The sequence below is a fragment of the Podarcis bocagei genome, assembly GCF_964188305.1.
Source record: "Podarcis bocagei genome assembly, chromosome: 9".
In the NCBI taxonomy this organism is placed as follows: Eukaryota; Metazoa; Chordata; class Lepidosauria; order Squamata; family Lacertidae; genus Podarcis; species Podarcis bocagei.
The window spans coordinates 79,037,843-79,065,192 of NC_138134.1; the positions used below are offsets into that span (position 1 = coordinate 79,037,843).

The 27,350-nt window shown below is 50.5% G+C and overlaps 1 protein-coding gene across 1 annotated transcript in view; it reads right to left on the reverse strand.

Moving 5' to 3' along the window:
- Positions 1-55: 55 nt before the first annotated feature.
- The window catches only part of PAIP2B (poly(A) binding protein interacting protein 2B), a 33,487-nt gene continuing 6,192 nt past the window's right edge, over positions 56-27,350 (reverse strand). The window contains exons 2-4 of the mRNA XM_081207485.1: positions 11,925-12,088; positions 3,555-3,740; positions 56-2,451 (exon numbers count right to left, since the gene is read on the reverse strand). Of these exons, the coding sequence (XP_081063611.1) occupies positions 2,395-2,451; positions 3,555-3,740; positions 11,925-12,080 (399 nt within the window). The 5' untranslated portion in view covers positions 12,081-12,088 and the 3' untranslated portion in view covers positions 56-2,394. The remainder of the gene's footprint in view (positions 2,452-3,554; positions 3,741-11,924; positions 12,089-27,350) is intronic.

Here is a 27,350-nt window from a genome sequence, read left to right on the forward strand (position 1 = left end):
AGTAGGCTCCGTCAGGAAGCCCCTCTTCCGAAATTGGAAAGAACTCTGCATCACACCCAGCTCAAAACCAATTTATTTTAAGAATGCATTGTTTTAAAAATGGACAGAACATAATTGCAAAGACTTCCTCAGAAAGAAACCAGAGATTGCAAGGGGGGGGGGGAGAAAAGAGCAAAGGGAGAGGGAACGGGGAAGAGTGGATATGGCCCCACACATCTGCTCTGTCCAATTATACTGCTGATTATTTAAATAAGCAAGCCTGAAATGTGGCTTTGAAGAAATCTGGATCATGGCAAACTTGCCCATCTCCTCTTTTTTAAAAAAGTCTCTAAGGCCAAGAGCAGAGCCAGCTGCCTCTGCCCCTCTCTACAAATGCCAAATGCAGGCAGGTTAGGGCAAATGGACAGGTGGCCACTGAAAGCCAGGCTGGCCTCTGCCCCTCGAAAGAGTTTGGGCTGGAGAACTCTTTACTCTGCACATGCGCCAAGAAGTCAGGTAGCTGTGCACGACAAGCTGCTCCAAAGTGGATTGACACGTGATATGCCTTTGCAACTGGGAATCCATGGAAAGAATCTGGGGAAGGGATCCTGACGCGCACACAGCTCCGTGGCTAAGCTACTTTGTCACTTGCAACTGCAAGACCACAGGCTCCCGGCTGGATCCCTTCTGTCAGTCTCCCCCCCCCCCAAAAAAGTCAGACTTGGTGGGGGCACCCTATGCATTCAACAGGAACCAGATTTTAAACAGGAGAGGGGCAAGCTGGCCGCCCTCCTTGGCAGTGAAGGTCTCTGCCCCGCCATCTCCTGGCAGCTTGCTTTGGGGACCAGGTCCAGACTGGATGAACTGCAGCTGTCCCACAAGTCCATGAGGGGGGGTGTTCTTCCCATGGCCCCCAAGAAAGCAAGAGGGCTAAGCAAAGGGGCTCTGAGCTGGCAATGCTGATGGAGAACTGCTGCCCCCTCCCTTTTTTTGCAGATGAAGCTAGGTGTGTTCATGCTGTAAAAATCCCCTCAGCAATTCCAAAATATTCCCTCACCCTTTTTCCCTCCATGGGGGAGCCCTGGAAAAAGACAAAACTTGGATAAAAGGACCTCTGGCAGTAGGGGTGGGGTGAGATAGGGAAGTTTTCTCAGCTCTTGCCTAGCTCTCCTTTCCTGCTATCCCAGGCAAGATGCAGAGCATGGTCTTGCCGTGGGTCTTTTGCTGAAGGTGGTGGCAGATACCGGACAACCCAGAAGCCCGGAGGTTGGGGAGAAGCTCCTGTGCAGTTGGGGGTGCCTGGATTTTTGCAAGCTGTTTCGGACCTGTTTGGCTGGTGTGGCCCACCTGTTCTTTCTGGTCCGCAGACAAGCCCAACTGCAGCTCCCCAAACTTCTCAGCAGCTAGGATGTTGAGGGAACTGGGCCCAGTTGGAGAGAAGAGACAAACCTGCCGGGATCAGAAACCCCCAAAGCCTCCCTTCCTCAGAGAGAGGTCCTTTGTCTGCATTGGATCAAACAGCTGCCAGGTGGAGAAAATGTACCCTGTCGTTCCTGATTATTTTAGTTGGGGGCCGAAGCAGGGAGGAGGAGGAGGAGGATAGGAAAGCTGAGAGAGAAAAACAGTGACGCAGAAGACCAGGAAATGGTTCATCGTGCCTCAACAACTCTGTGGACATCCTGGGACCCCCCTGCCTCCTCAGCGGGAGGCCACGTGCTTGCAAATGGAGCGGGATGAGGTTCAAGCCAACTCCCCCAAGCCCTCAGGCTCCCCTGCCTTCAAGAGCCCCAGGGGTTTGGTGGTGGGAGAGGTCACTTTGCAGGCTGAGGCCCACTGAGCTGCAACCCCACCTGCTGGAATCACAACCGGCCTGAGCGAGAGAGGGCAAGAGGAAGGGAGGTGCTCCAAAGCTAGGCGGAAGAGGAGAAGCAGAAGCACCGGGCTGGCTGGCGGCAGATCTGGCCTGCCCAGCTTGAGAACTTCCACCAAGGAGAGACAGACGTCCGAGGGGGCCTTTCCCCGCCTCGCAGCAGGGCCTGCAAAGTGTCCAAAGCATGCCCAGCGAAGGGGCTGCCCAGTGGGGAGGAGGAGGAGGCGGATGGGCAGGCAGGAGACCCTGCTGGCGGTCAGGCTAGGCTGGCTGCTGTTAAACAGGAAAAGGTGAGGGGGGGAAAACAAGAAAAACCAAGGAGGTGCCCCGTCTGGATCTGTGCTGAGTCCCGTGGTGGGCATTCCTTCTCGTCAGTTCGTCTCAAAGTGTCCCGACGCAGCAAGAAAAAAGAGGGATGAAGTAGCGTAAAGAGTCCCACCGATTCGCCCACCAGGAGTCTATTTGCCCCACCGCTGCTTGCGGGTCCCGCTGCCCCACCCCCCACCCCCATCCAGGGCAAAAAGAAATTGTCTTTGCAAGAAGGTTCAGTACTTCACTCCGGGGACAAACTCCTTGGCGTCGGGGTTTAAGGTGCTTTTGCTCTGAAAGGGAGAAGGGGGGAAAGAGAGGTCAGCTAGTTGCAGGCAGGAAAGAACACCCCCCCCCCAGGTTGCTCCTCGGCTTTTAACTGGCTTTCCCTCCTCTCACCCACCTGTCCTTCCGTTCAGGGATACAAATGGCCCATTTCCCTCCATTTCCCTCTCCTGAGAGCCCACTCTCTTCCTGCCCACATCAAACGATCCATAACTTAAAAGTTTAGATCACTGTTATTTGTTGAAGTTAAGAGCCGTAACAAAATGAGGCAAACGGACCGAAAAATTATAAAAGCAGAATGCGCTTAAGCCAGAAAAGAGGTGGCGATTCCAATCGAGTACATATTTCACTTTGGAAAGTGGCTCGGAATACTGAGCCCCGTGTGGTGCGTCATTTATTACTAGTTTATAGAGACGGGCAGGCGGATGAGAAGGAGCACCTAAGTCCCAAGGGAGCTCAGGGAAGACCAGTTGGGGAAATGGCTGGATTTCAGGACCTCCTTGATTTTCACTGGGCCAGAAAAGTGTGCCTGAGAGCAAGGGAGCCCACTGTCTCCAGTGCAACCACTTGGGGGACGGGTAGGGGTCCCCAGATCATGGGGGTGCAACAAACCCTGGTAGGGCTCCCCAATCCCCTGTAACCTTCCAAAGCAGGAGCTGAAGAGAGACCAGGATTTCTGCTCTCTTCCCCATCATTACACAAGGGCTCGTCTCTTGGTGCTTGCATCCCCTCCCTCCCTTTCTTCTAATACTAACTGGCTGAAGTTCTTATCTCTTGGGCTGGTCCTCATTTCTACGCCCTCTCGATAACCCCTTCCTTCCTGCCTACTCCTCCCTGTGCGCCTCCCATGTTGAGGTATTGATATCTCAGCTTCTTCCTGGCCTGACCTGGCCAGATTTTCTCATAAAATTGTCGATAAAAACAGTTTTAAAATGACAGCTATCGATAGCAGCTGCTGCCCCTCTGATTGCGGATGGATTCTAAAATGTGAGAGCCCCGAGAAGATTCTGCCCACCTTTTTTCTCCCCTTTCACATCCCTGCCCCTTATCTGTGACTGACTGACAGAGCCAGGTCCCCATGCCCACTTCCAGCCCCTGTCCCAGGGCTTACCAAAATGTCTTCCGATACGTGGCTGTGGGTGTTGTCGTTGACCGAGAGCCCGTTCAGCTGCTGTTGAAGCTGCCCAATGCCCTGGGGCAGGTCACGGGACGGGATGAACCAATCCTGGTCCTCTTCATCCAGCATCTCCTGGAAACAGCGGTCGAGGAATTCCTGCTCCTGAAGCTCCTCCTCCACCTGGCCAGGAAGCAGATCCACAAGGGAGGGTCACATAGGAAAAGATGTACCTCCAACTGCTTGTCATCCTGTCAAAGTTACTGCGCCAACCCCAAAATATTATTTCTTTATACAATCCCTTCCTTCCACCATGGATCCCAGGGCAGCAACACAGGTGGCCATCCGGAGCTGCTTAGCTTCAGCAACATGGGGGCCTCAACGGCCTTCAGGCCATGGCCTGGGATTCCTCCCTGGCTCGCCAATGTCAGCTGCCATTGAGAAGTGCCACAAAGAAGTATGCAGCTTGGAGAAACCTGATGCAAACAAGGAGGGCAGCTCCTGGCTAGCTCTTCCAGATACAGTGGTGCCCCGCAAGACGAATGCCTCGCAAGATGGAAAACCCGCTAGACGAAAGGGTTGTCCGTTTTGGAGGTGCTTCGCGAAACGAATCTCCTATGGGCTTGCTTCGCAAGACGACAATGTCTTGCGAGTTCCTGCTGGTTTTTTCCCCTCCCCCCCTTTTTCTAAGCCGCTAAGCCGCTTATCAGCTGATCCGAGCAGCAGATAAGCCGCTAAAAGCCGCTGATAGCACTAATACGCTAATCCGTCAATGGGCTTGCTTCGCAAGACGAAAAAACCGCTAGACGAAGAGAATCACAGAAGGGATTCTTTTCGTCTTGCGAGGCACCACTGTACTCAGCCTCGCCTGGGTTTCCCCTTGTCAGTCACGAATCGCCAATGGCAGGCCTCTCCCCTTCTTTGACCGCTTTTAAAGCCACCTAAGCGGGTGGCTGCTGTTTCGCAATGAATTAATTCTGCACTCTTTTTTTTTTTTACAATGCAAAACTTTGGTTTAACTTGTTCCCCCCCCCAAGATCTTTATTGAAACTTAACACATATACATAATAACCAAAAATTCCCAATGATTCCCTCACATAAAATAATATCTAAATTACAACAGCTACTTAATTATACACTTAATTATAACACCCACCACCCACTTTCTACTTCCCTCCACAGCAATTCAACTTCTTTATATTTCTTTCTACCTTTTTTCCTTGCATTCTATAATAAATTATTTTTGTTACATTCTGATTTTTCCTTCTTTCTTTATTGGTTTTGTTATTGCTTACTTTTTTTATTCTAAGCCTATTAGCATGTTATTTTTAGAACAATATTTTGACACATAATCTTCGAAATACTTCCACTCCGTTCTTAACTTTTGATTTGAGTGATATCTTATAATTGAAGTTAATTTTGCCAAATCTGTATACTTAATTTACAAATCCACTCTTCCTTTGTTGTGTGTCCTGAGATTTCCATTTAGTGGTAATTGCTACCCTGGCAGCTGTTGTTGCATATAAAAAGATTGTTGTTGTTTTTCATATGTGGCATGTCTTTGCCCACCAACCCTAACAGATAAGCTTCAGGATTTTTTATCAAGGGGGTCTTTGAGGGACTCTCCTCTCTCAGTGGATGGGAGCACATTGTTAAACTACAGAACTTGCTCTGCAGGAGGCAGGGAGGGCCACTAACTTGGATGGCTTGAAGAGAGGATTAGAGAAATTAATGGAGGAGGAGAGGACTGTGCTCTGCCTCACTGTGAGGGGCAGCAATGCTTCTGAATGTCAGTTGCTAGAAACCCCTTTCTCCAACTCTTCTTTCTGCACAGGGCAATCCATCTCTTCATTAAGTTTCACTCATCAAAGTCTAGAAGTTTTCGGGGCTGCCAAGCCAAGGTTTTCACAGACACTTGTGTGTAAGCTCCAGCGTCTCAGTGGAGCCCATTAAAACAAGAAAAAAGGCCAGAGACACCCTGACCCTTCGCTTCCCAATCATGTCAGCCTTCAAATCGCCAAGCTGGCAGAGCAAGAAGAAGCTCAGATTTCACGTCTCATCAGCCCAACTGCAGATGGTGCTGTACTTCAAGCTGGCGCACGGTGGCACTTGGGACCCACTGCTGGCATTTGTCCCCGAGAGGATGGAGAATGGAAGCTGCACCGGCCCCAACAACACTGCAATTTCCCCGACATGTGCTTAATGCAGACACCACAGCGAGCACTAAACACCCCACCCCACCCGGGAACTAATCCTGCATTAGGGGGCATTGTAACGCAACCACGCATGCATGTGCCTGACCTTCAGCTGGGGGAAAGACAGAGACAGGCAGGTGACAACGAGCAGGCTTAGCTGTGGATTCACTGGGCTGCTGCCTCCCTCCCCTCTCCTCATTACTATTAGAAGAAGAAGAAGAGTTTGGATTTGATATCCCGCCTTTCACTCCCCTTCAGGAGTCTCAAAGCGGCTAACAATCTCCTTTCCCTTCCTCCCCCACAACAAACACTCTGTGAGGTGAGTGGGGCTGAGAGACTTCACAGAAGTGTGACTGGCCCAAGGTCACCCAGCAGCTGCATGTGGAGGAGCGGAGACGCGAACCCGGTTACCCAGATTACGTGACTACCGCTCTTAACCACTACACCACACTGCCTCTCCAATCTTACGGTAGGTAGCCGTGTCTGTTTACTGAAGGCTAGAAGGTCTCTTGGCTGGGATCATGTGACATTTGGCTGTTCTGCAGGATGCAGTCCCTAACATGCTACTAGTTAAACAGCCGCTGACTTCTACGGCCGCTGACTTCTACGGCTACCTTAATTTAGGATATTATCCCTGGACACTAGAGTAGGATTCTTCAACCTCGGCCCTCCAGATGTCTTGAAACTACAATTCCCAGCATCCCTTACCACTGGTCCTGCTAGCTAGGGATCATGGAAGTTGTAGGCCAAAAACATCTGGAGGGCAGAGGTTGGGGAAACCTGCACTAGAGAGTCTTCCCAACTGACTTGGGAGGAAAACTCCCTAGACAGAGTGGCACAGCCATTTGACTGCCAATTTGCTGCAGAAATCAATGTATTTCTTGTTTTCCAATGTTATTAATTCCACTGTATTGCTGCAGCCACCGCTTTAATTTATTGTTATACCGCTCCGTTGGGTGAATGGGCATGACAAACACCGTTTCCTTTAAGCAAGTGGTTAGGGAGTGTTTTTTGTCCCTCTCTTAAAACGCTAATTAATGCCTGTGGTCACCCAGTGAAGGCGCATGTTGGAAAATTCAGACTAGCTGTGATTTTTGCATTACAGAGATGCAACCAGATGACCCTCTGGGTCTCTTCCAACTCTCTAACTCATACACAAAGGAATACCTCCTTCACAAAGCCAAACTCTGACATGAGCTACTGCAAGGTGTAATAACAGTCACTAACTTGGATGGTTCTGATAAACTCACGGAGGATCTGGCGGTGAATGGCTGCTTGCCGCACCACCTAGTATGCCCATATATTTGAGTTGCTGGGAAACAAGGGTGGCAGAAAAGGGGGCTGCTTGTGGGCTTTCCAGAGGCATCTGGCAGGCCAGAGGGAAACAGGATGCCGGGTGAGCAGGACCTTTAGCCTGACTTAGCCGCACAGCTCTTACGTCCTCATTCCAGGTGCTTCCTCCCCACTCAAAGCCCAAACCAGGGAACACAGTTAAAAACCAAGGAGGACTAGGAACATGGTTTCTCAAGCCTCACCTCAGATTGTATGTGGGACAGTGGGTGAAATGCACAGGCCCCAGCCATGGCCAACTGGTCAAGGCCTCCTGGCCACCACCAACTGTTCCACACAAGGAGGGCCCAACACAGCCTTGCGCAACCTGGCGCTCACCAGACGTTTTGGATTACAACTCCCATCTGCCCCAGCCAGCATGACCATCCTTTGGTATTTGTCACTTATTCAATGCATTTCTAAGTTGCTTTAGACAAAAAGAATACCTCTCAGTAAAGATTATGAAGCACAGAAATCAAGTAAAAGCAAAATTAAAAAGCATCGTGCAGTGCAAAACCCCTCAAATGCTCACCCAACACCACAGTAAGGAGGAAAATGCCTGGCCCACCCTATTAAAAGATGAGCAGCACAACAGAGATGAACAGAATACTGTAGAGTTGGAAGGGACCACAAGGGTCATCTAGTCCAACCCCCTGCAATGCAAGAATCTCTTGCCCAACATGGGACTTGAACCCACAACCCTGAGATTAAGAGTCTCACGCTCTACAATGGTACCTTGGGATGCGAACGCAACTTGCGTCCGTGCATCTGCAGGTCACGTTTTGCCACTTCCCCGCATGCGCGTGACGTCATTTGGACCGTGTGTGCGTGATGAAACCTGGAAGTAACGCACTCCGTTACCTCCAGGTCGCCGCGGAGCGCAACCCGAAAATACTTAACTTGAAGCACATTTATCCCGAGGTATGACTGTCCTACTGAGCCCAAGGACTAAATAAACATGTCTTAGGCCAGTGCCTAAAAATGAAGCATGTTGGTGCCAGGCAAGATTACCCAGGGACCGCATTCCTCAAGGATGTGTCTGTTGCCCAATGAAAAGGCCTGTTTTCGTGTTGCCCCTTTTTACTCTTCCTGCAGATGAGGCAGATGGAGAAGGGGCTCCAGTGAAGGCTGCAGGGTCTGAGTCAGTTCATGTGGGAGAGATTGTCCTCCAGGGGTTGGGATCCTGAGCCGCATAAGGCTGATGTAGTCCAAACAGCTGGAGATGCGGTCCAAACCATTGGGAAGGCCTCAGACTGGGGAGGACTAGTTTCACACTTCCTGACAAACAGTACCCCAGACCCCAGCTCCCCTTCTGCTTGTGAAGCTCAGTTGCATTTGCAAGCAGGGAAGTCCCAGCCAGCAAATCCCACGGCTTTTGTGGCTTTCATTTGCACCAGCCACAGAGCGGCCTCTCCTGGACCAGGGACGCTTCGTTCATCCCAGCAGCTGTCACAATGCAGGCATGCCAAGAAGCCCTTCAGAGGCCAACTTCTCACGCTTGCAGCATTTCTCACTGCACACGGAATGCTCGACAACCCCTCCACCTTCACAACCACTTTGTGGGTCAGGTTCCCCTATGGGCAACAGAGCGAGCAACTAGCCCAAAGCCAGCCAGCCCACCCACTCAGTTTAGGAGCCCAGCTTAAAGTTCAACCACACCCTATGCCACAGGGGCACGTCTGGCCTCTCCGCACTTCCATGCATGCCTGCATCCTGGGGCTTCTCCACTTCCCCAGAACGTCCTGCCTTTGTACTCTTTCAAAAGAAGGAGAATGAATGTCTCCCTGGTGACTCTGTGGCTTGCCCTGCCCACAGAGAACATTTTGCAGGAGCTGCCATCCTCCTTCTCAGTGGTCTTGCTGCAAGCCTTCCTATCTGCTTCTGGGCCCCACCCAGAGGCTGCCCTCCCAAACAGAAGAGGCTCAGTACTGATGCAACTGGCTCCAGGAAAGCAGCAGGGCTGGTCTGCTCACCCCCAAGAAGGAAGGGTTTCGGATTTCTTGTTTTCGGCTGAAGTAGCCTCCTCTGCCAATGAGACCCTCGGAAGGCAGGCGGGGCTTCTCCTGTCATCCCTGAGCAAGATTCCTTCCTGCTGCGGAGGCTTTCCTCACACACTGCCACATCGCAGGCTTGGCAGCTGGACAGAGGCCCCGAGAAGACAGGAAGCAGCAAAACCGCCCCGCCAAGGCTTGGAGCGCAGCAGGCTAAGCAGCTCCAGACCTCCCAGAGCAGAAGGGAGATGCCGAGAGCAGCTGAGATAAGAACCAGGGAGCTTCAGCCGTCAGGTCTCAGGGCTCAGCTCTCACCAAAAACTGCCCCCCCAGCTCATCCTCAGTGGTCAAGCACAAAGAGAGTCTGGGAGGCAGGAATATAGGGAGCTGTGTCGCAGCAGCTCAGCCCCCCTGACCCAGGTAGCCTTGTACTGTCTCCCCCAGCTGCCAACTGTTCTCCTGGGCCTCAGGTGGAAAAGAGCTTCCCCATCACCTGCCAGCTGAACCTTTCTGCTGGAGATGCTGGCAGAGATTGAACTCGGGACCCACTAGAGGCCCATTCCGCCAGACTGCCTAAGCGGGAGAGAGATGGGAAGCAATGGGGCTCATTTAATGCGCTCTACTGGAGGCCCAGGACACGGGTGGCACTGTGGGTTAAACCACAGAACCTAGGGCTTGCCAATCAGAAGGTCGGAGGTTCGAATCCCCGTGACGGGGTGAACTCCCGTTGCTCGGTCCCCTGCTCCTGCCAACCTAGCAGTTCGAAAGCACATCAAAGTGCAAGTAGATCAGTAGGTACCGCTCCGGTGGGAAGGTAAATGGCGTTTCCGTGCGCTGCTCTGGTTCACCAGAAGCGACTTAGTCATGCTGGCCACATGACCTGGAAACTGTACGCCGGCTCCCTCAGCCAATAAAGCGAGATGAGCGCCTCAACCCCAGAGTCGGTCACAACTGGACCTAATGGTCAGGGGTCCCTTTACCCTTTACTGGAGGAGCAACTGTTCATAAATTGGTGCCCGAGTCTTTATTTCCCTCTTCCCTCCCTGTCCCTTTCACCTTGCATGTCAGGTTTCTTTTCAGATCATGAGCCTGTGGGTAGCGTCCGTCTTGCCTACACGTAAGCTGCTCAGGGAGCCTTCTGGGCACAAATGCAATAAATAAATATTTTGCCCTGCCCCATTCAGCTATGGTTCTCTCCAAGGAGCTTCCTCAGCAGGGATGGAGTAGGCAAGGGAAGGGAGCTAAGGTGGCCAGGGAGGAGAAGCAGGTGGGGAGGGGAGAGGCAGAGACAGATCCAAGGACTCTGGCAACAGATGTAGGGAAGAGGAGCGTGCATCCTAAAGAGAAGTGGCAGCAAGCTGCAGGATCCTGCTCCCTGCCACCTCCTACAGCCCAGCCTTTGCAGCAGTTCTGCCCTTGAAGAGGTATTGAGGAGCGCAGTGAATGCTCCTGCCGAGGAGCTCGTCCTGCCTGTTTGGCAACTGCTGTGCGGGCAGCTGCTGGGCCTTCTCCAGGCGGAATTCAAGACACTCCTGCTTACCTTTCAAGCCCCTTGTGGCCTTGGAACCAGTGGGGTGGGGGGCACCGCTGCCTCTTCCTGTGGGAGCTCCTACGGCAGCTACAGGCCGAGCCCAAGAGGCGGCCAGAACTTGGGACTGCCAGGAGAGGGGCCTTGAGGCCAGTAGCCCAAAAGCTCTGGGCTGCTGTCCTGGAGGAGGTATGGCACGGTTCCTTTCTCCTCTGTTTTTGAGAAAGCATTCATCTGTTGGGCGGTCCTTCCCCTGGTTTTTAATGCTGCTGGATTTTACCGAGTCCTGCCATTTCTAAAGTTTGCAATCGGAAGCCACCTCAAGGGTAGAAAAAGTGGGTTGAAGATAATCTAAAATGAATAGATTCATAAAGACCAAATTCCTAGCTGTCGTGCAGCCACAGAGGCAGGTGGAGACTTGCCATCAGAGAGATGAGGAGAGACTGGGGCTTCCTGAAAGATCAGGAATGGACGTTTTAGTGCCTCCAAAATCTCCTTTCTCCTCCCGTCCGACGTCTCCTGTGCCCTCTCCATCTTACTTCCCTTCTTTCTGTCATCTGTCAGCCTTATCTTTACCCCAAGATAAAGTTCTTTCAAAGAAGCTTAAACACACCCCTTGATTAAAGCCACATCTTAGTGGCATGATTTTATTTTTTTTAAGGTAGGCAAATCTCTTTCTGTTACTAATGCAGGTGAAGGAGAGCCACTTGCCCAAGGCTGAGGCGAGGTTCTAATGGCAGACTTCCTGCCTCCCATGGCACTTCTATAGACAGGGCTAGACTCTTGCTCAACATGGAAGTTACAGAACTCCCTCCCACAGGAAGCAGTGATGGCCACATAGTTAGATGGGTTTAAAAGAGGATTAGACAAATCCATGGAGGAGAGGGCCAGAAGTGGCTACTAGCCGTGACAGCTTTGCTCTGCCTCCACAGCTGTAATATTTCCAAATACCACTTGCTGGAAGCCACAGAAGGGGAGAGTGTTCCTGTCCTTTAATGCTGCTTGTGGGTTTCACAGGAGAGGCATCTTGGTTGGCCACCCTGAGAACAGGTTGCTGGACTAGTTCTTATGGAAAGTCATAAACCCCAACCCCCTGCCCTGTCCAGAGTGTAGGCTGCCCCAACCTGTGAGCGAGGACGACACAAAGCAGGCGGCCAGCCCGAGCATCTGTTTTTAAGTGATTTCTGATTTTCTAATGGTGTTCTGTACTCTACTGGCATTTCGCTTTTCATAATCCCTGTAGGCTGCCCCATAAAAACTGGCCTATAAACCAAGGAACAGACTGGAGAGTCAGCAACTGCAGCAAGCCCCTTGACTGCCTCACCTGCCGGTTGAAGTCCTCTTCGTTCTCCATCCACATGTACTCGGCAAAGGGGTTGTTCTCCTTCTCATCATGCCCGTTCACTACCTGGTCCTCCTTGGATTTTGCAGGGGTGGTGGCAGTCGTGGTCGTGTTTGCCACGCTGGAACCATTCATCATTACGGAATCTGAGAAGGGAAGACGAAAAATGTGTTAGGAATAGGGAAAAGAATACGGGACACTTTCACAGCTCAGGAGCCAACAGCAGATGCCACCCCAGCCCCCAGTATAATGGTCATGGTGCTTCACAGAAATACTGTCTAGGGATTGAGAATTTCTGAAAACTTGGATGTCTGGAAAGAAGAGATTTCTCCTGTTCCTGGGCAGAAAGAAGAGAATCTCTGCTGGCATTGGGGTGGGGGTAAGTGAGAAAGAGATCCACAGTACTGACTTGGCTCTCTCATACACTAGACTGCACATAGGGCACTGAAGTCCTGCAATGAGCATCCATCAGCCTGGGAGATGAGAACCAGAGACAGGAAACACATGAGAAAGAAGGAGATTCCATAGCTACCCAGTCTTCTACATGTTTACTTGAACTCAAGGGGTTTCTCTCCATGGAATGGGATACAGGGTTACACCCTCCCAGAGTGGAAAAGAAGATGCCCGCATGCTGGCCCATCCATCACCGTCTTCAACCATGAACTTGGAAGAGAAGCAGTCCGCTGTCTGCCTCTGTGACAGAAACCATGAGAGTGGTTGCCGGCACAGCCAACGGCAGCTGCAACCCCTGAAGAACGAGGCAAGAGCAGCAGCAGAAAGGCAAACATGTCACGCCATGATACTCTGTAGGACTAGAAAGGAGCAGGCCCTGTTGAACTCAGGGGAGTGTTGCTTCCTATTAAACATGCCCAGGATGGGGCTGTTATGCCTCTCTTGTGACAAGACGTGCAAAGAAAATCCATAATGGGGAGGGGAACTGCTAAGAATCCCACCACATATAAGTTTCTTACCCACCCTAATTACCACTTGCTGCATCTGCAAACACCTGAGAATGCTGCCCGTGAGTGAGAGGGATCCCATGGAGACAGGCAAGCCTGCAAGTTGACACAGGGCTTTGAAAAGGATCCACCTCAGGACTGGGCATGGAAAGAGATTAGGAGCCACACAGCTGCCTCAGCACTAGTGGCTTGGGTTCTCAATCCTGAAGCTGTATTCTGCATTGTCTTCAAGGACAGTCCAATGGGCAGTGCATTCAAGTCATCTAGAGGTAACCAGAGAATGATGGATCACTGGGTTCATCAAGGGCATCCTGATCAAATTTGCAGATGACACCAAACTGGGAGGGGTGGCTAACACCCCAGAGGACAGGATCACACTTCAAAACGACCTTGACAGATTAGAGAACTGGGCAAAAACAAACAAGATGAATTTTAACAGGGAGAAATGTAAAGTATTACACTTGGGCAAAAAAAATGAGAGGCACAAATACAAGATGGGTGACACCTGGCTTGAGAGCAGTACATGTGAAAAGGATCTAGGAGTCTTGGTTGACCACAATCTTGACATGAGCCAACAGTGTGACACGGCAGCTAAAAAAGCCAATGCAATTCTGGGATGCATCAATAGGAGTATAGCATCTAGATCAAGGGAAGTAATAGTGCCACTGTATTCTGCTCTGGTCAGATCACACCTGGAGTACTGTGTCCAGTTCTGAGCACCACAATTCAAGAAGGACACTGACAAACTGGAACGTGTCCAGAGGAGGGCAACCAAAATGGTCAAAGGCCTGGAAACTATGCCTTATGAGGAACGGCTAAGGGAGCTGAGCATGTTTAGCCTGGAGAAGAGGAGGTTAAGGGGTGATATGATAGCCATGTTCAAATATATAAAAGGATGTCACATAGAGGAGGGAGAAAGGTTGTTTTCTGCTGCTCCAGAGAAGCGGACACGGAGCAATGGATCCAAACTACAAGAAAGAAGATTCCACCTAAACATTAGGAAGAACTTCCTGACAGTAAGAGCTGTTTGACAGTGGAATTTGCTGCCAAGGAGTGTGGTGGAGTCTCCTACTTTGGAGGTCTTTAAGCAGAGGCTTGACAACCATATGTCAGGAGTGCTCTGATGGTGTTTCCTGCTTGGCAGGGGGTTGGACTCGATGGCCCTTGTGGTCTCTTCCAACTCTATGATTCTATGATTCTATGATTCTATGGGTTAAGACTCTCTCCCAGACAGACTAAGAAAGGGTGACACCAGGGGACATTTGTGCTTGAGTTTCTCCTGAGCATTGCCTCAGGCTAAGTTGGTCTTGACCGTGACAAGGAGGGACACAGGCAAAAGAGGGTCTTCTCCACAGCAAGGAAGGCTGTGCTGGTGATGAAGGAAGCGAAGATGCCCCGTAGCAAATAATACTGTCCTACACAAATCCGAGTTGTGGGGCCACAGAGCCCAAACCCTATCCAGGTGAAAAATAATATGCAAAGGAGGACAAGGGTTGGATTTGGCCCCCACCCAAACTAGTTTCCATGCTAGAGAAAACCAAATGCCCTGTTCCAAATTAAACAATACGTTTCATTAATAACGTTTATTCCGTTCAATAAGTTTATTGTGCTAGCCAAAGGCCATGACAAAACCATCCAAACACAAACATTTATTCATACTAAGCAGCCGCAAGAAAGACCAAACTCCCAATGGACCACTTGGGTGACGTGAGAGCTTGAGAGAGTTTGGCAGTGAAAACTACACAAGGCACAGGAAACAGCAGCAGAATGACAACATGGGGGGCTGAGAGGGAGAGCAGCATATAGGCACCAACATTTCCCAGCTGCAGTGCTTCCCCATCCACCCCTGGAGAAACATTTGGGGTATTCTCGGTGGGTAGGAGGGATGCATAGCTGTAACTAGACTCGAAACTGGGACAGCTGGATTGAAGACCCCATCTCTGCTATGCATGCTCAGAAAATTCACTCCCTTTCAGCTTCAACTGCCCATCTGTAAAATGGGAATACAGAGACCTATAGAAAAGGGGGGCTTGTAAAGGTGCACACAAATGACCACAAAATACGTGGATAGGTTCTCCCCTTTTTGCAGTACCCCCAACCCCTTTCCATGCCACCAACCAAATGCTTACTCCGGCAGGGAGGGAGGGTGTGGCTGGAGGTTCAGTCCCAGAGGATGTTGCCACAGCCTCGTGCTGCAAGCTCCATGCCTGCGCGTTTAAAAGATCTGCATGCAAAATCACTATTTTCTAGCCAAACTGCACAAGGCCTATTCTCTCACCAGAGCCCTCTGCACAGGGCATGTTATGAACTCCACATGGCTTTCTTCAAGGAGACATTTGGACGAGGTATTTTGACTGTCCAGGCTGAGCAAGCCCTGGTTCCATGCTTGGTACTCATCTGAGGGATCCTTCTGCAAGATCCAGAATTGTTTTTGCCAGTGCTTCTACACAGCTTTATGCAAGTGAATCGTAGGCAACTTATAACCGTCAGGAGTGACGCTACAACGCTTTCCACATGCATCATGTCAGGAGGGTTTTGGGTATACATGGCAGGACAGAATTCGAAACAAAGACGTGCTCCTCCCAAGCTCACAGTCCCAGCATGTTTGCACTCCTGTCTCAGTGATGTCTACACTGCCTTGGTCATGTCCACAGAGTGGAAGATGGCAGGATCCCCAAGAACGTGCTCTATGGGGCTTGCATTACAAAGATGTCTGCCAATGTGACATGAGGGCTGGCAAAAACAACCCCACCATGTGGGAATCCCTTGCAGATGATCACAGTGCCTTGAGGCAGGCAGCCAGGTCATGCATCCACAGTAGCGACCAGGGGAAGAATGACCACTGGGGGGAGTGCAGAGAGAAGAAACACCCTGGCCCATCTGCGGCAGCACAACCAGACACCTTCTTCTGCCCCAGATGCAACAAAACATGTCTCTCCTGCATCGGTCTCTACAGCCGCAGCAAGTGCTGTACTCTCCAACCCTTTGACCTCACCCTCAAAGGCACACTCCTCCATTGTTTCCCGAGACAGACGGACGCCAAGCAACAAACCATAGACTGACACTGAAGATCCAGTTGCAAAGTTGACTTGGCTGAGCCGTTGCCCTGAATCAAAGTGCTGGCCTGAGCCTCCGGCAGCCTCAGATGTTGTGGGTTCAGGGGGCTTAGCTTTTATCTGTACAGTTGACAGGACGTGGGCAGGAAGAGGAAGTTCACTGCTTCACATGGGACTCTCTCTCTCTCTTTCATCCACCTTCACCTCCGTACGTATCATCAGAAGCTGCTATATGTTGAGTCAGACCATTGGCCCATCTACTTCAGTACTGTCTGCACAGACTGGCAGTTCCTCTCCAGGATTTCAGGCAGGGGTCTCAGCCTTGTGTTTGCAAGACAGATGCTTTATCACTGAGCTACAGTCTCTCCCATATGCACCGGAAAGGCCCTGTGTCGGATTTTGGAAATTACCAAAACTAAAATGAAATCTCTAATCTCTAAAATGTCTTTAAAATTCCATTGCTCCTGTATAAACTTGGCCTTAGGACATAACTGACAGATACACCAAGCATTTCATAACAAAACTTGCCCAAAGTAGCCCTTTATCGGTTTCCCAAGTCCTATATGCTTGAGCAGAAAGTACTTCCATAGAGGCAGATTGCCAAAACCACTGGCTACTGCCTCCTGCCCCACCTTACTTCTCCCTCTCTGCTGAGTAAATGAGCAGTTGATCAAGCAAAGCCACAAGATTCATGGAGGCTGGGCTGGTGAACTCCAGGCGCTGGCAAAGCCACAGGGTGCCCCCCAAATTTGTGCTACTGCTTCCAAGGCAAAAGCCCGCAATTCCAGTTCTCTTCCAGTAGACAGTACTTGCTTTGCACGCAGAAATCTCAAATGGCACCTCTGGCTTCAAAGCGTGTGCACAGGCAGGCACTAACAGGAGACTTCAACCTCCTGCACCTGGAACGTGCCATGCTAAGGCCTAGCTAAGGGAACCTGTCTTGAAAACCAGAGAAACACCGTGCCTCTGAGCATAGGCAGAGTACCACTCATACTCAGGTCAGATGAAAGCACAGTATTTCAGGTCAGATGAAAGCACAGTATTTCAGAAGAACCTTGGTCCCAAGTTCCAGTTCTTTTAGGAGTTCATGACTGCCCCTTTGGGCTAAAACGGGGGGGGGGGGGGAGCTGACTAGGATGCTGCTGCTCCAAAGAAGCCACCCAGGCCCAGGGGCTCTTTCGGAAGGGCTCCACCCACCGCGGGATTCGCAGCCATTTCCTGAGCAGCCAAAAGGCTTTCCCAGCCATTTGCCAGGTGCTGAGCAACAAAAGCTGGGAGCTGGGATCTGGCGGCGTCTCCCACCATATGGGCTGTAAATCAGCCCAGTCTGCGCCGAGGCCCCGGAGAAGAGAGTCCCTGCCGAGCGGGAGTTGGCAGGAGAAAAGAAACCACGTCACCCGGAGAGGCCGTGGAAAAACACCACGCGCCGATGAGATAAATGGCAAGAGGGACCCCGGGAGGGAGCTGGCTGGCTCTTGGCCAAAGAGAGGAAGAGGACACTGCTCCTGCAACAGGGGAGGGGGCTAAATCCTCCCCTCCAGCCTTGCAGCAGCACTGCAGCTTAGCAAGCCTTGCATGGGGAAATAGGTCAGCCTAAGGACTTCCCAGTCGGCACCTGGCGGGAATCCAGAGGAGCCCGAGGACAAAGGGGGGGGGGCTTCCTCCACCAGACCACCAAAAGAAGACAGAGCGTAGCAAACTCAGCTGCCTGGTAACAGGACAGCAGCTGGTGAGAAATGGGAGAGTTTGCGGGGAGGGGGGAGGTTGGTTGTCATTCAGAGTTAAGGAGCTGCGTCAGACACAGCTTCTGTTCAGCTGAGGGCAAGGTGGGCAGGGTGGGGTTGGCAGAAGGCCATCTGCAGCCAGCAAGAGCAAACCAAAGAGATAGCTTGGCTGTTTTTATAGGTGCAGGCGGGATTAGTTGAACCGCCCTGGCCCACCAGGGCAGAGAGGCTTCCTAAGCTTCCAGCTGAGAAGTAAGGAAAAACTGGGGAGGAGGGAAGAACGTATGGAGCCCCTTCTAGCCTTCATGAGAAGACCGACTGATTGAGAAAAAGACTTGCATGCTGCTTTGCAGAAGGAGAGTCTCAAAGTGGTTTCCAATCCCCAACAAGCACCAACGGCAATCACGAAATGCAACCGTCAATCTGGCTGTGAGGGAAACCTGTTGCTCCTCCTCCTTCCCTGTGCCCATTGTGCTTCGCTCTCTTGAGGAATGGAGGATGCAGAGCGTCAGGTAACCACGACCAATGCCAGCCTCGCCCAATGCCTGGGTGGGAGCCCACCAAGGCAGCCCCCAGCGGGATGGCTTCCCAGAGCGACTTGAGGAGGTTCCTCTTCTTGCAAGTCTGAGGCTCGGATCCAGGAACCACAGAGACCAGGGCTTCATTTCCTAGGACTATCAGAAATGTCTGAGTGGCTCCATGGAGGGCAAAGCCGGGTGTTGGGCTGCTTCGTTATGGAGTGGGCCTGTGAAAGTTGCTCCAGTTTCACCGTGACTGCTGCTGGAGCAGGGTTGCCAGCCAAGGATGTGATGTCCAGAGTTTTAACTTTTAGCGTGGAAACAACTCACCCAACAAAACTACCATTTCCCATAGCTGGACCCAGAAGATCCCAACCAGGCATCCTACCCTGGCCTTGTGTCTTGCTCTTTACATGCTCGTTGCCATGGGGGAAAGTGAAACATTTATTTGCTACCAACACAAGATGCGATCACAGCCCACAATAAAAAGCCTCTCCATGGATCCCAGGCCTGATGCCAGATCCTTGGATTCCACAGTTTTGCACGAAGGCCGAATTCAGTACTCGGCAGTGTCTTCAGCACTCAGAAAAAAAAGGTTCCCCCTGCTCCCCACCCCAAGAGCAGAATTTTAGTCTTATGGCTGCAGAAAAGAACTCTGAATGTGTGCCCAGACCACCTCAGAGCGAAGGCCAAGCTGGACTACCTACAGTCAAAAGGTGGGGATTCAGTACGCCCTACCCCAAAAGCTTCTTCTAATGGAATCACAGTGGGTTAAATGTTCATGAAGTGGCTCCTGTAGACAGGGTCAAACTTCCTTGCAAAATCTCAGCACAGAGCCCACACACAAATTCAGAGACCTCAGCACACTCATTCACAGGGGCAGGGGATTTCCCACATGCTCAGGAGCACAGCCATCTCACAGGAGGGTCTTCAACAGGGTGGGGAGCTCTCAGCAGGCAACCAAGGCACTTAGAAAATGCAGCACCTTTATAAGGTGCCTGGGAAGATTAAGAGGCAGAGGACTCCTCGGTGACTGAAATGCTGCCAGCGTCAGCACATGCAACCTTCTAATTAAAGAGAGAAGCAAGGCATGCATTTTATGGCTGCTCAGTGAACAGCATGATGTGCAAGGCACAACCACCGCTTGAGAGATTTGGAAGGCACGAGGCTGCTGGACAGAGAGCCAAGAGGCACAGACACAGAGGTGGGCAGGGAAGCGGGCCATGGGGGCAAGGACAGTCAGTTTAACCCTTGCCCCTCCCAGACACACAAAGGTGGGCAGCAAGATTTCTAAAACCAGGCAGCTCCTCCCCCTGTGTTGCCTCCCCGAACAGTATTCTGCAAATACACCCAAAATTCCTAGTCCATACAGAACTATGAGACTCATTTGTGGTGCACCGGCACCTAGACTTTCCATGGTTAACGTATTGGTATTTTAGGTGTTATTTACTGATCCAATGTTATTGTAGTTTTACTACTGGGGTAGTTTGCTCACCTTTGGTCCCTGCACTTCACTCAGATCTCACCCATGGCTCCTAAAGCTGTCAGCATGTGACAGTGGCCACAACCCAGGGGCAGCTTTGATTCGCTGGCTAAAGCAGGTGAGGGTAGCCGATAGGTCCCAAACCCTCAGTGAGTTAGGAAATTCCCCTGCATGCCAAGACAGGCTCCGGTGGATTGAGGAGACAAGACCAATAGTGGGTCCAAGAAGGTGGTTTTTCCACATGCTATGGAGGGAAGTGAGGGTCAGATAGGGCTCATCAGCTTGGGAAGGGAGCCCAGCTCGAAGGAAAACTCTGACTCGAAACCTCCATTTCCTTGTGGGATATCTTCAGAGAAGAAAAGTCTCAGGAGTGAATGCTACACAAATCTGGAGTAGAGTCCCTAAGGTGGTTGGATGGTGCCTTCTGGCAACTCCTGCAGCCAAGCTGGTGCCAAAAGTATTGTTTTGCTTTCCTCTGGACCACATCAGTAAAGCTAAGGGGGGGGGCGGGTCTGGACAACCCAGGACCTCCAGACACACTGCCCAGGCACGTGCCCCAGGGAGGTCCCTTTGGTGCTGCTGATGCAGTGGTTTGACTTCACCTCCGGAGGTGGACTTCCCTGTCTCTCAATGGACACCAATAACTACTACTGTTTGCTGCTTTGGTACCATTTTGACGTGAAAGCAGTAAAAAAGTTCTTTTAATAAAATCAATAAAAGAGAAAGCACTTTTCTGCTTAGTTACCTGGAGCGAATTCTGAATTCGCCCCAGGCAACCAAGTTGGACAAGCTTCCTTTTTCAGCTGTACCTCCCCTCCCCTCTACCCCACAAAAATAGATGTTTTCATCACTCTGAAGGCAAACACACAGGAGCCAACCCACCCCTTGTGACATTTCCGACATGCCAGAATTCTGGCGTCAACTGACTGGGTTGTGGCGGGTGCAAACCTGAGCAGCTGGAATAGGCCTGGGATCCTGCTGCTGCTGCTGCTGCAGCCTCTGTGGAGGAATAAGAGCTGCCCTTTGGCAGGGCCAAGCTGAGGTGCCTTTTGTAAATGATCAGCCAGTCAACAAACTGAACGATTCTCAAAGCTATTTATAGGAGCTCAAACGGGAACCCAATCGCAGGTGGCCTCTTCGCTCACCTCACCCTTGACATTCCCACCTCGAACAGCTCTTGACCAAAACTCTGCCTTTGGGAAACACTAGCCAGTGGGGGAACAGAGGCAGACCCCACTTTCCACCAGGACCTTTTACTCAGCCTTGCAAAAAAGCCCACTCAAGTTGCTAGTCCACAAGAAACACCAACTAGCCTGTCTGTGCCTATAGTAGCAATTTTCACTGGAAATACTTAAAAGTAGGGTTTCATTGAACTTTTTATGGCTAAAAGATTAGGGAAGCAAAAGGGAGGGGGGCAAACAGTTTTCAACTTTAACCACAAGAGCCAATCACCGGACATCCTTCAACCATTGTGACAAGCTTTCCCACATCTAGGCCCATCGTGCTACTCAAATACTATGTCTGAAAGACAGGGTCAGTGAATCCCCCAGACGACTCCTTGGCCTTCTGGCCCAAGATGGCACCTGTTTAAGGTGGTAGACCATCAAAGCATCCTGAAAAAGCTGCTTACCCATCAGCCAAGTGCAGGTTCACAGCCTCACCAGATGGCCAAATCAGCCAGGTTTGCAAAATCTTTAGGTTGCCGCACAATTAGATCTCATTTCAGTCTCAAAATCAGATGTTAATCCCTGTTCCTTAATCAGCTTTGAGCAGTAACCAACAGAGATAGGAATCTTCAAACAGAAAAACAAAGGGGCAGACTCACATGCTAAGAGCGCAGTCACACACTTTGTACTTAGTGAGAATGTGGCTGGTGCTAGATTTGAACCCCAAGCTCTCACACAACCATGTACAAAACCAACCCTGACCAAACTCACGCTGTCTTTAATAGGTGTCCAAAACCTGCTGTATCACTGGGTCAGTTAGCTACAATTCTTATAAGCTTTTGTCAAAGATAAACTCAATGCACCTTATAGCCAATTAAAACATACAAAAGATGAGCAAGACTACTTTAGAAAGCACTGTAAATCATTTCATAGTAACCCTAACCCTAAAAGATCAACCCAATGAGAGACGCACTTGTGAGAAGGTATGGATAGAGCAGCAGAGTTCATTCAGACTTCCCCTACAGAAATAATTAGGGTGGGGGAGGAGTACAGAAAGCACTACTTGAACCAAGCTGCCAAGGTATTGTGGTTTTGATAGAACTGCCAACTCAGCTGTGTTTTTCTAATCACTTGGATTTAGCAGCGCTGCCCCCTTTCAACTGTGTGATGCAGCAGCAAAAAAAGTGAATGCTATACCAAGCTGCATCAACCGAAGTCTAGTGTCTCAAACAAGGGAAGTCATAATCCTGCTCTATTCTGCCCTGGTCAGACCACACCTGAAGTCCTGTGTCCAGTTCTGGGCACCACAATTTAAGGCTATCTTTTTATTTATTTATTTCAGATGTGTTTCCCACTCTAGGCTCCCTTGGGATGAAGCCCAGGATGTAAATCTGATTTATATAAACCAATAAACAACACAACAAAGGCTTCAACAGCCCCGGTCACGCCCCCTTTCCCCTTTGCTCTGGAATGCAACACTCTTGCAAGATACACAGAGCAATATTAGCCTCCGGGATGCGAACATCCAAACCACTTGCACTGGATCCTAGCCTGCTCACATGCAGTACTGAGGATGCCTCTTGGCTTCTGCTCCACGTTATGTGATGCTGGAAACTTCCTGCTGAATTCTGACACTACCGGCGTCATGTAACTTCCCCAAGATAATGAAGTCTACCATCACTACTGTGCCTGACAAACAGGTTGCCACGACTCCCAACTGAGAGTCTGGGAACCAAGGAAAGGCAACTAAATCACCAAAGGACTACGCATATCTCATTGGAAAAGACACTCCTCTCGCCTCCAAGCAAAATGCTTCTTTAATAATAGGATACACACTCAGGACTTATTCCAGAAACAGATGAGTGCCTAAAGACAAGCACTGTTGATAGACAATCAATTTTTGTCACAAAGAAACAGAGCACCACCTGGGGTCGCAGCCATCTACTCTGGAGAAGCAGCAGGAAGACACACGCAGGTCAAATGAAAGGAAGGGTAATTTTCGCTTTTTAAAATTCTATTTCAGCTGTCTTGCAGGGGGACTCTGACCTGGCCCTGCTTACCTCACTTAGTTATTGGTGACCTAGAAGACAGCACACACAAATGCACACACACTTAAAGCTTGCCTTCCGCAGGCAAGTGGCTATTTGCAAGCCTGTATTTAACTATTTCTTGGGAAACTTCCTGTTCCTAGTTCATCAATGGCATAGACCACGATCAGAGTAGGTCATGGTGGGTTGCAGTTATGTCACTGGCAAAGCAGGACAAAAAAATAGCAATCCCTATTTATGCCCTTGAAGTGTAGGGCACAGCCCACTAAACCCTGCAATTTGCAAGTCATAATTAATCAACAATATGCCCATTAATAGGATGTGTGGGGTGTGTGCAGAGAATCATTTATATATTGCAAGGACATTAATGAGGTTCCTCTAAACACTCCAAGGCATGCAGACTTTCTTGGGAGGCCAGCCTTTCCTGATGCAGGGGGGAGCGCAGGCAGTGCCCCCAACCAGCCCATTAGTTTCCCCAGAGTAGCAAATGACAGATATACTCTTCCTACATGAAAGAAAAGTGAAGGGGAACAGTCTGGGACCCCATTTGGGTGCAGTCATACCAGGTTCCAAGAGCAACCAAGTCTTCCACCTTCTACATCCACTTGGGTTCAGTTTCTGGGTCAGACTAGATGTAAAGTCAGGATCTGGCTTGAACTCTCCTAGTACTTCTCAGGCTGTGTGCACTTCAAAATTCTCACTCCTCAAAATTCCCACTCCTCTCACCTGCAACCCTCTTGGGAGGTTGGTATGACTCAAAGAGCAGATCTTAGAATCATAGAATCCTAGAGTTGGAAGAGACCACAAGGGCCATCGAGTCCAACCCCCTGCCAAGCAGGAAACACCATCAGAGCACTCCTGACATATGGATGTCAAGCCTCTGCTTAAAGACCTCCAAAGTAGGAGACTCCACCACACTCCTTGGCAGCACATTCCACTGTCGAACAGCTCTTACTGTCAGGAAGTTCTTCCTCATGTTTAGGTGGAATCTTCTTTCTTGTAGTTTGGATCCATTGCTCCGTGTCCGCTTCTCTGGAGCAGCAGAAAACAACCTTTCTCCCTCCTCTATGTGACATCCTTTTATATATTTGAACATGGCTATCATATCACCCCTTAACCTCCTCTTCTCCAGGCTAAACATGCCCAGCTCCCTTAGCCGTTCCTCATAAGGCATCGTTTCCAGGTCTTGGACCATTTTGGTTGCCCTCCTCTGGACACGTTCCAGTTTGTCAGTGTCCTTCTTGAACTGTGGTGCCCAGAACTGGGACCCTCCCAAGGGACTGGGTAAAGAATGACAGGCACGCCTAGTGAAGCGCAACACATCTGCTTCTCTGCTTTGCAATGTCTGAGGCCTTTCACAATGCCAAGGATTCTCTCAAGAACCAGGACAGTATGGAGGGGAGAGAGGTTATGGCAAGAAGCCATGAAGGCTCTGCTCTACCTCCACTGTCAAAGGCAGCAGGCCCCTGAAGACCAGTTGCTGAAACCACAGGAGGCGAGAGGGCTGCTCTGGTCAGATCCTGCCTGAGGGCTTCCCAGGAGAAGCATCTGGATGGCCACTAGGACTGTGGGGGCCCTGGGCCTGATCAACAACCCGGCTCTCCTGATTCTCTTAAGAACGTATAAGGAGAGCCTGCTGGATCCGGCCAATGGGGGCCCATCCAGTCCAGCATCCTGTTCTCACAGGGGCCAACCCAGATGCCAATTATAGGAAACCCATAAGCAGGATTTGAGCACAAGATTAGAGCAACTCTCCCCTCCTGCCGTTTCCAGCAAGTGGGATTCAGAAGCATTGCAACCCCCAAGCGTGGAGGGACAGCAGAGCCACCCTGGCTAGGAACCACCAATAGCCCTCCTCTCCTCCACGATTTTGTCATCCAAGCTGGGAGCAAGTGCCATAGTTTAGCTTAGAGAAAGAAGACACAGGGAACTCTATCATGGAGATTCACAGGCAGACCACATTCTAGGACTGGCCGTGCTGCTGTGCAGCCAGCAGAAAAATAATATTAAAGATCAACAGCAACCCAACCGAGAAACCCAGACGAAGCAACTACACAGCATTCTTGGTTTGATGCAACCCTCACAGAGGCAAGAGTGCCAATACAAGCAGGAGGTCAATGGGGCAGGCAGATGTTCACAGGATCAAAGTTCTGGGGCTGACCTGGTCACTTGCAGCATATTTAAGAGAGGCAAGGAGACCCTGACACGCTCTATATGCTATTGGACTCCAGTTCCCATCAGCTTCAGCCAGCATGGCTAAACATCAGGGATGGTGGGAGTTGTACTCCAACACCATCTTGATGGCCGCAGGGTCCTCCCCCCGGTTTAATGGATCATTCTGGTCCTTGTGAAGCCAAGCACACCTCTGCATTCAGAGCACCACATAGAATGGGGAACAAGTTCCAGAGGGGAAGCAGCGTCACTCCCTTGTGGCAAGAAAACACCAAGCCCTGTGACTTCTTAAAGATTAACAAATCTGTTGTGGCAGGAGCTTACGTGGGTGCACCCCCCCCCCGGCAGACACACGAAGAGGTCACCTCAGGAGGAAAAGAAGCAGATGGCAAGCCAAACAGAGAGATGTCTAGGAAGTGGCCACGGCAGGCTAGAGAGAGCAGTCTGTGAAGCCTCTTCCTATGGAGAGTATAAACAAATAGCAGATTCAGCCAGAGGGAAAGGGAACCGTGCTTTTAGAAAAGAGGAGCAGCTTATTGGCAGAGCATCTGCTTGGCATGCAGACGGGCCGAAATTCAATCCCCTGTGTCTCAGGAGAGACCCTGGCCTAAAACCCTGGAGAGCTGCTGCCAGTCAGTGTTGTCAACACTAAGCTATGAGGCTTGCTATAGGACAGCTAAACGCAGGAAGTCACCAGCCACTGATAAGAGGCTCAATATTTACATGTACTAATGTGGGAATGCAGAAGAAAGTGAAGCAGGGCTTGTATCAAGCCAGACCATTTCAGCTACTACTTCCCAATCCGACTGCCTTGGAATAGGTGTTAAGCCTCCCCTCCGCCCTCGATTCCCAGAACCAGGGCTTTGAGGAGCACCACACAATGCTGCGAGAGAATAGGCTCTGCAGGCTGGTAGCCCCCCCCCCCATGCCCAGGAGCAACAGGGCCAGGTGGCTGGAATGCACCGGCTGCCTCCATCACTTTCCTCGGCCTGCGAGAGAGAATTTGCAGAGTTCAGCCAAGGAAGATGCAGCTGCTCGCCGGGATGTTCCCGTAACAATATCCAGCCGTGTTGATACATGTTTTCCTGTGAAACCTGAAGAAGAGGCAGGGAGCGAGTCCTGGGGACATGCAAAGGAATAGGCTCAGTTGCGGGGCGCTCAAGACCTGCCCCCAATGGAGAAGGTAAGGGAGCTCAACTGACAGGCCAGCCAATCCGGCACTCACAACAGTCTCCCACCTGCCTCTATACTCTGGGGAACTAGAACAGGGCAAAATAGCCATCCGCTTCAACAAACATGGACGCCTACACGGACCACCGAGCTTACTTCTATTTGGTGGCTACATTTTGTTTCAATAAAAAGAGCACATGCACAGCATGATCAAACCTCACGGTGGCTACAACTGAGGCACCAGTGGTGACCAAATCAAGAAGTCCACAGACACCAGTGGACCAGCTGGAGAGAGCTTGAAAGTTTCCACAGTGGAGAAACAGCAGGGGAAGGAGATGCAACCAGATGTAAGTTGGGGTGGAAGATTCCCCCTGGTTTATTTGTTTAGTTAGTGGGGCAGGATGCACATCATCAGGTCATCAGCATGGTCATTGGACAGACACCAATTGCAAATGCAACATTAGGCAAGTTTTTAGCTTTGTTCACCAAAAACAAGTAAAATTAGCATGCTGAATCAAATCGCTCTCTGGGGCAGCCTTCTCCAACCAGGTGCCTTCCAAACATCTTGGACTACGACTCCCATCAGCCCCAGCCAGCAATGTGCTCACACCCCAAGAAGAGGAATATCAAGGATGCAGAAAATCTGCTAGAGGCTTCACAGAAAAGGTGGAGCCTGGGGCAGCTTGATAAACCAAAGGAACTATAATCTGACACCAGGTAACTCCATGTGGCAGAGTGGTCATGAAACCTGGCCTAAGCAAAAGTGATATTGCAGTTCTTTTGAAGTGATCGCTCTTCTGACAGTCTGGGGGGGGGTGAGAGAGAGAGCTTGACTGATGTGGTGATGAATTCCTTCTTCTTTGCCGTTTGATCTTGGCACACAGAAGCAACAGGGAATGGCATCCTTTTCTCAATTATTAGTGCTAGCCCACCCTTCCTTTAAGAAGCCCAGCAAACGACACTGCCCCATTTTGCTACTCATCTTAAGAGACTGAGGGGGAAAGTAGGAAAGGCAGTCTTCAAGTGTATAACAGAAGTTCTCCTGCAGTATTGGACCAACCCAATTTTACACTTATAGGATCAAATAAGAGACCGACTAAATATGGCCTTCT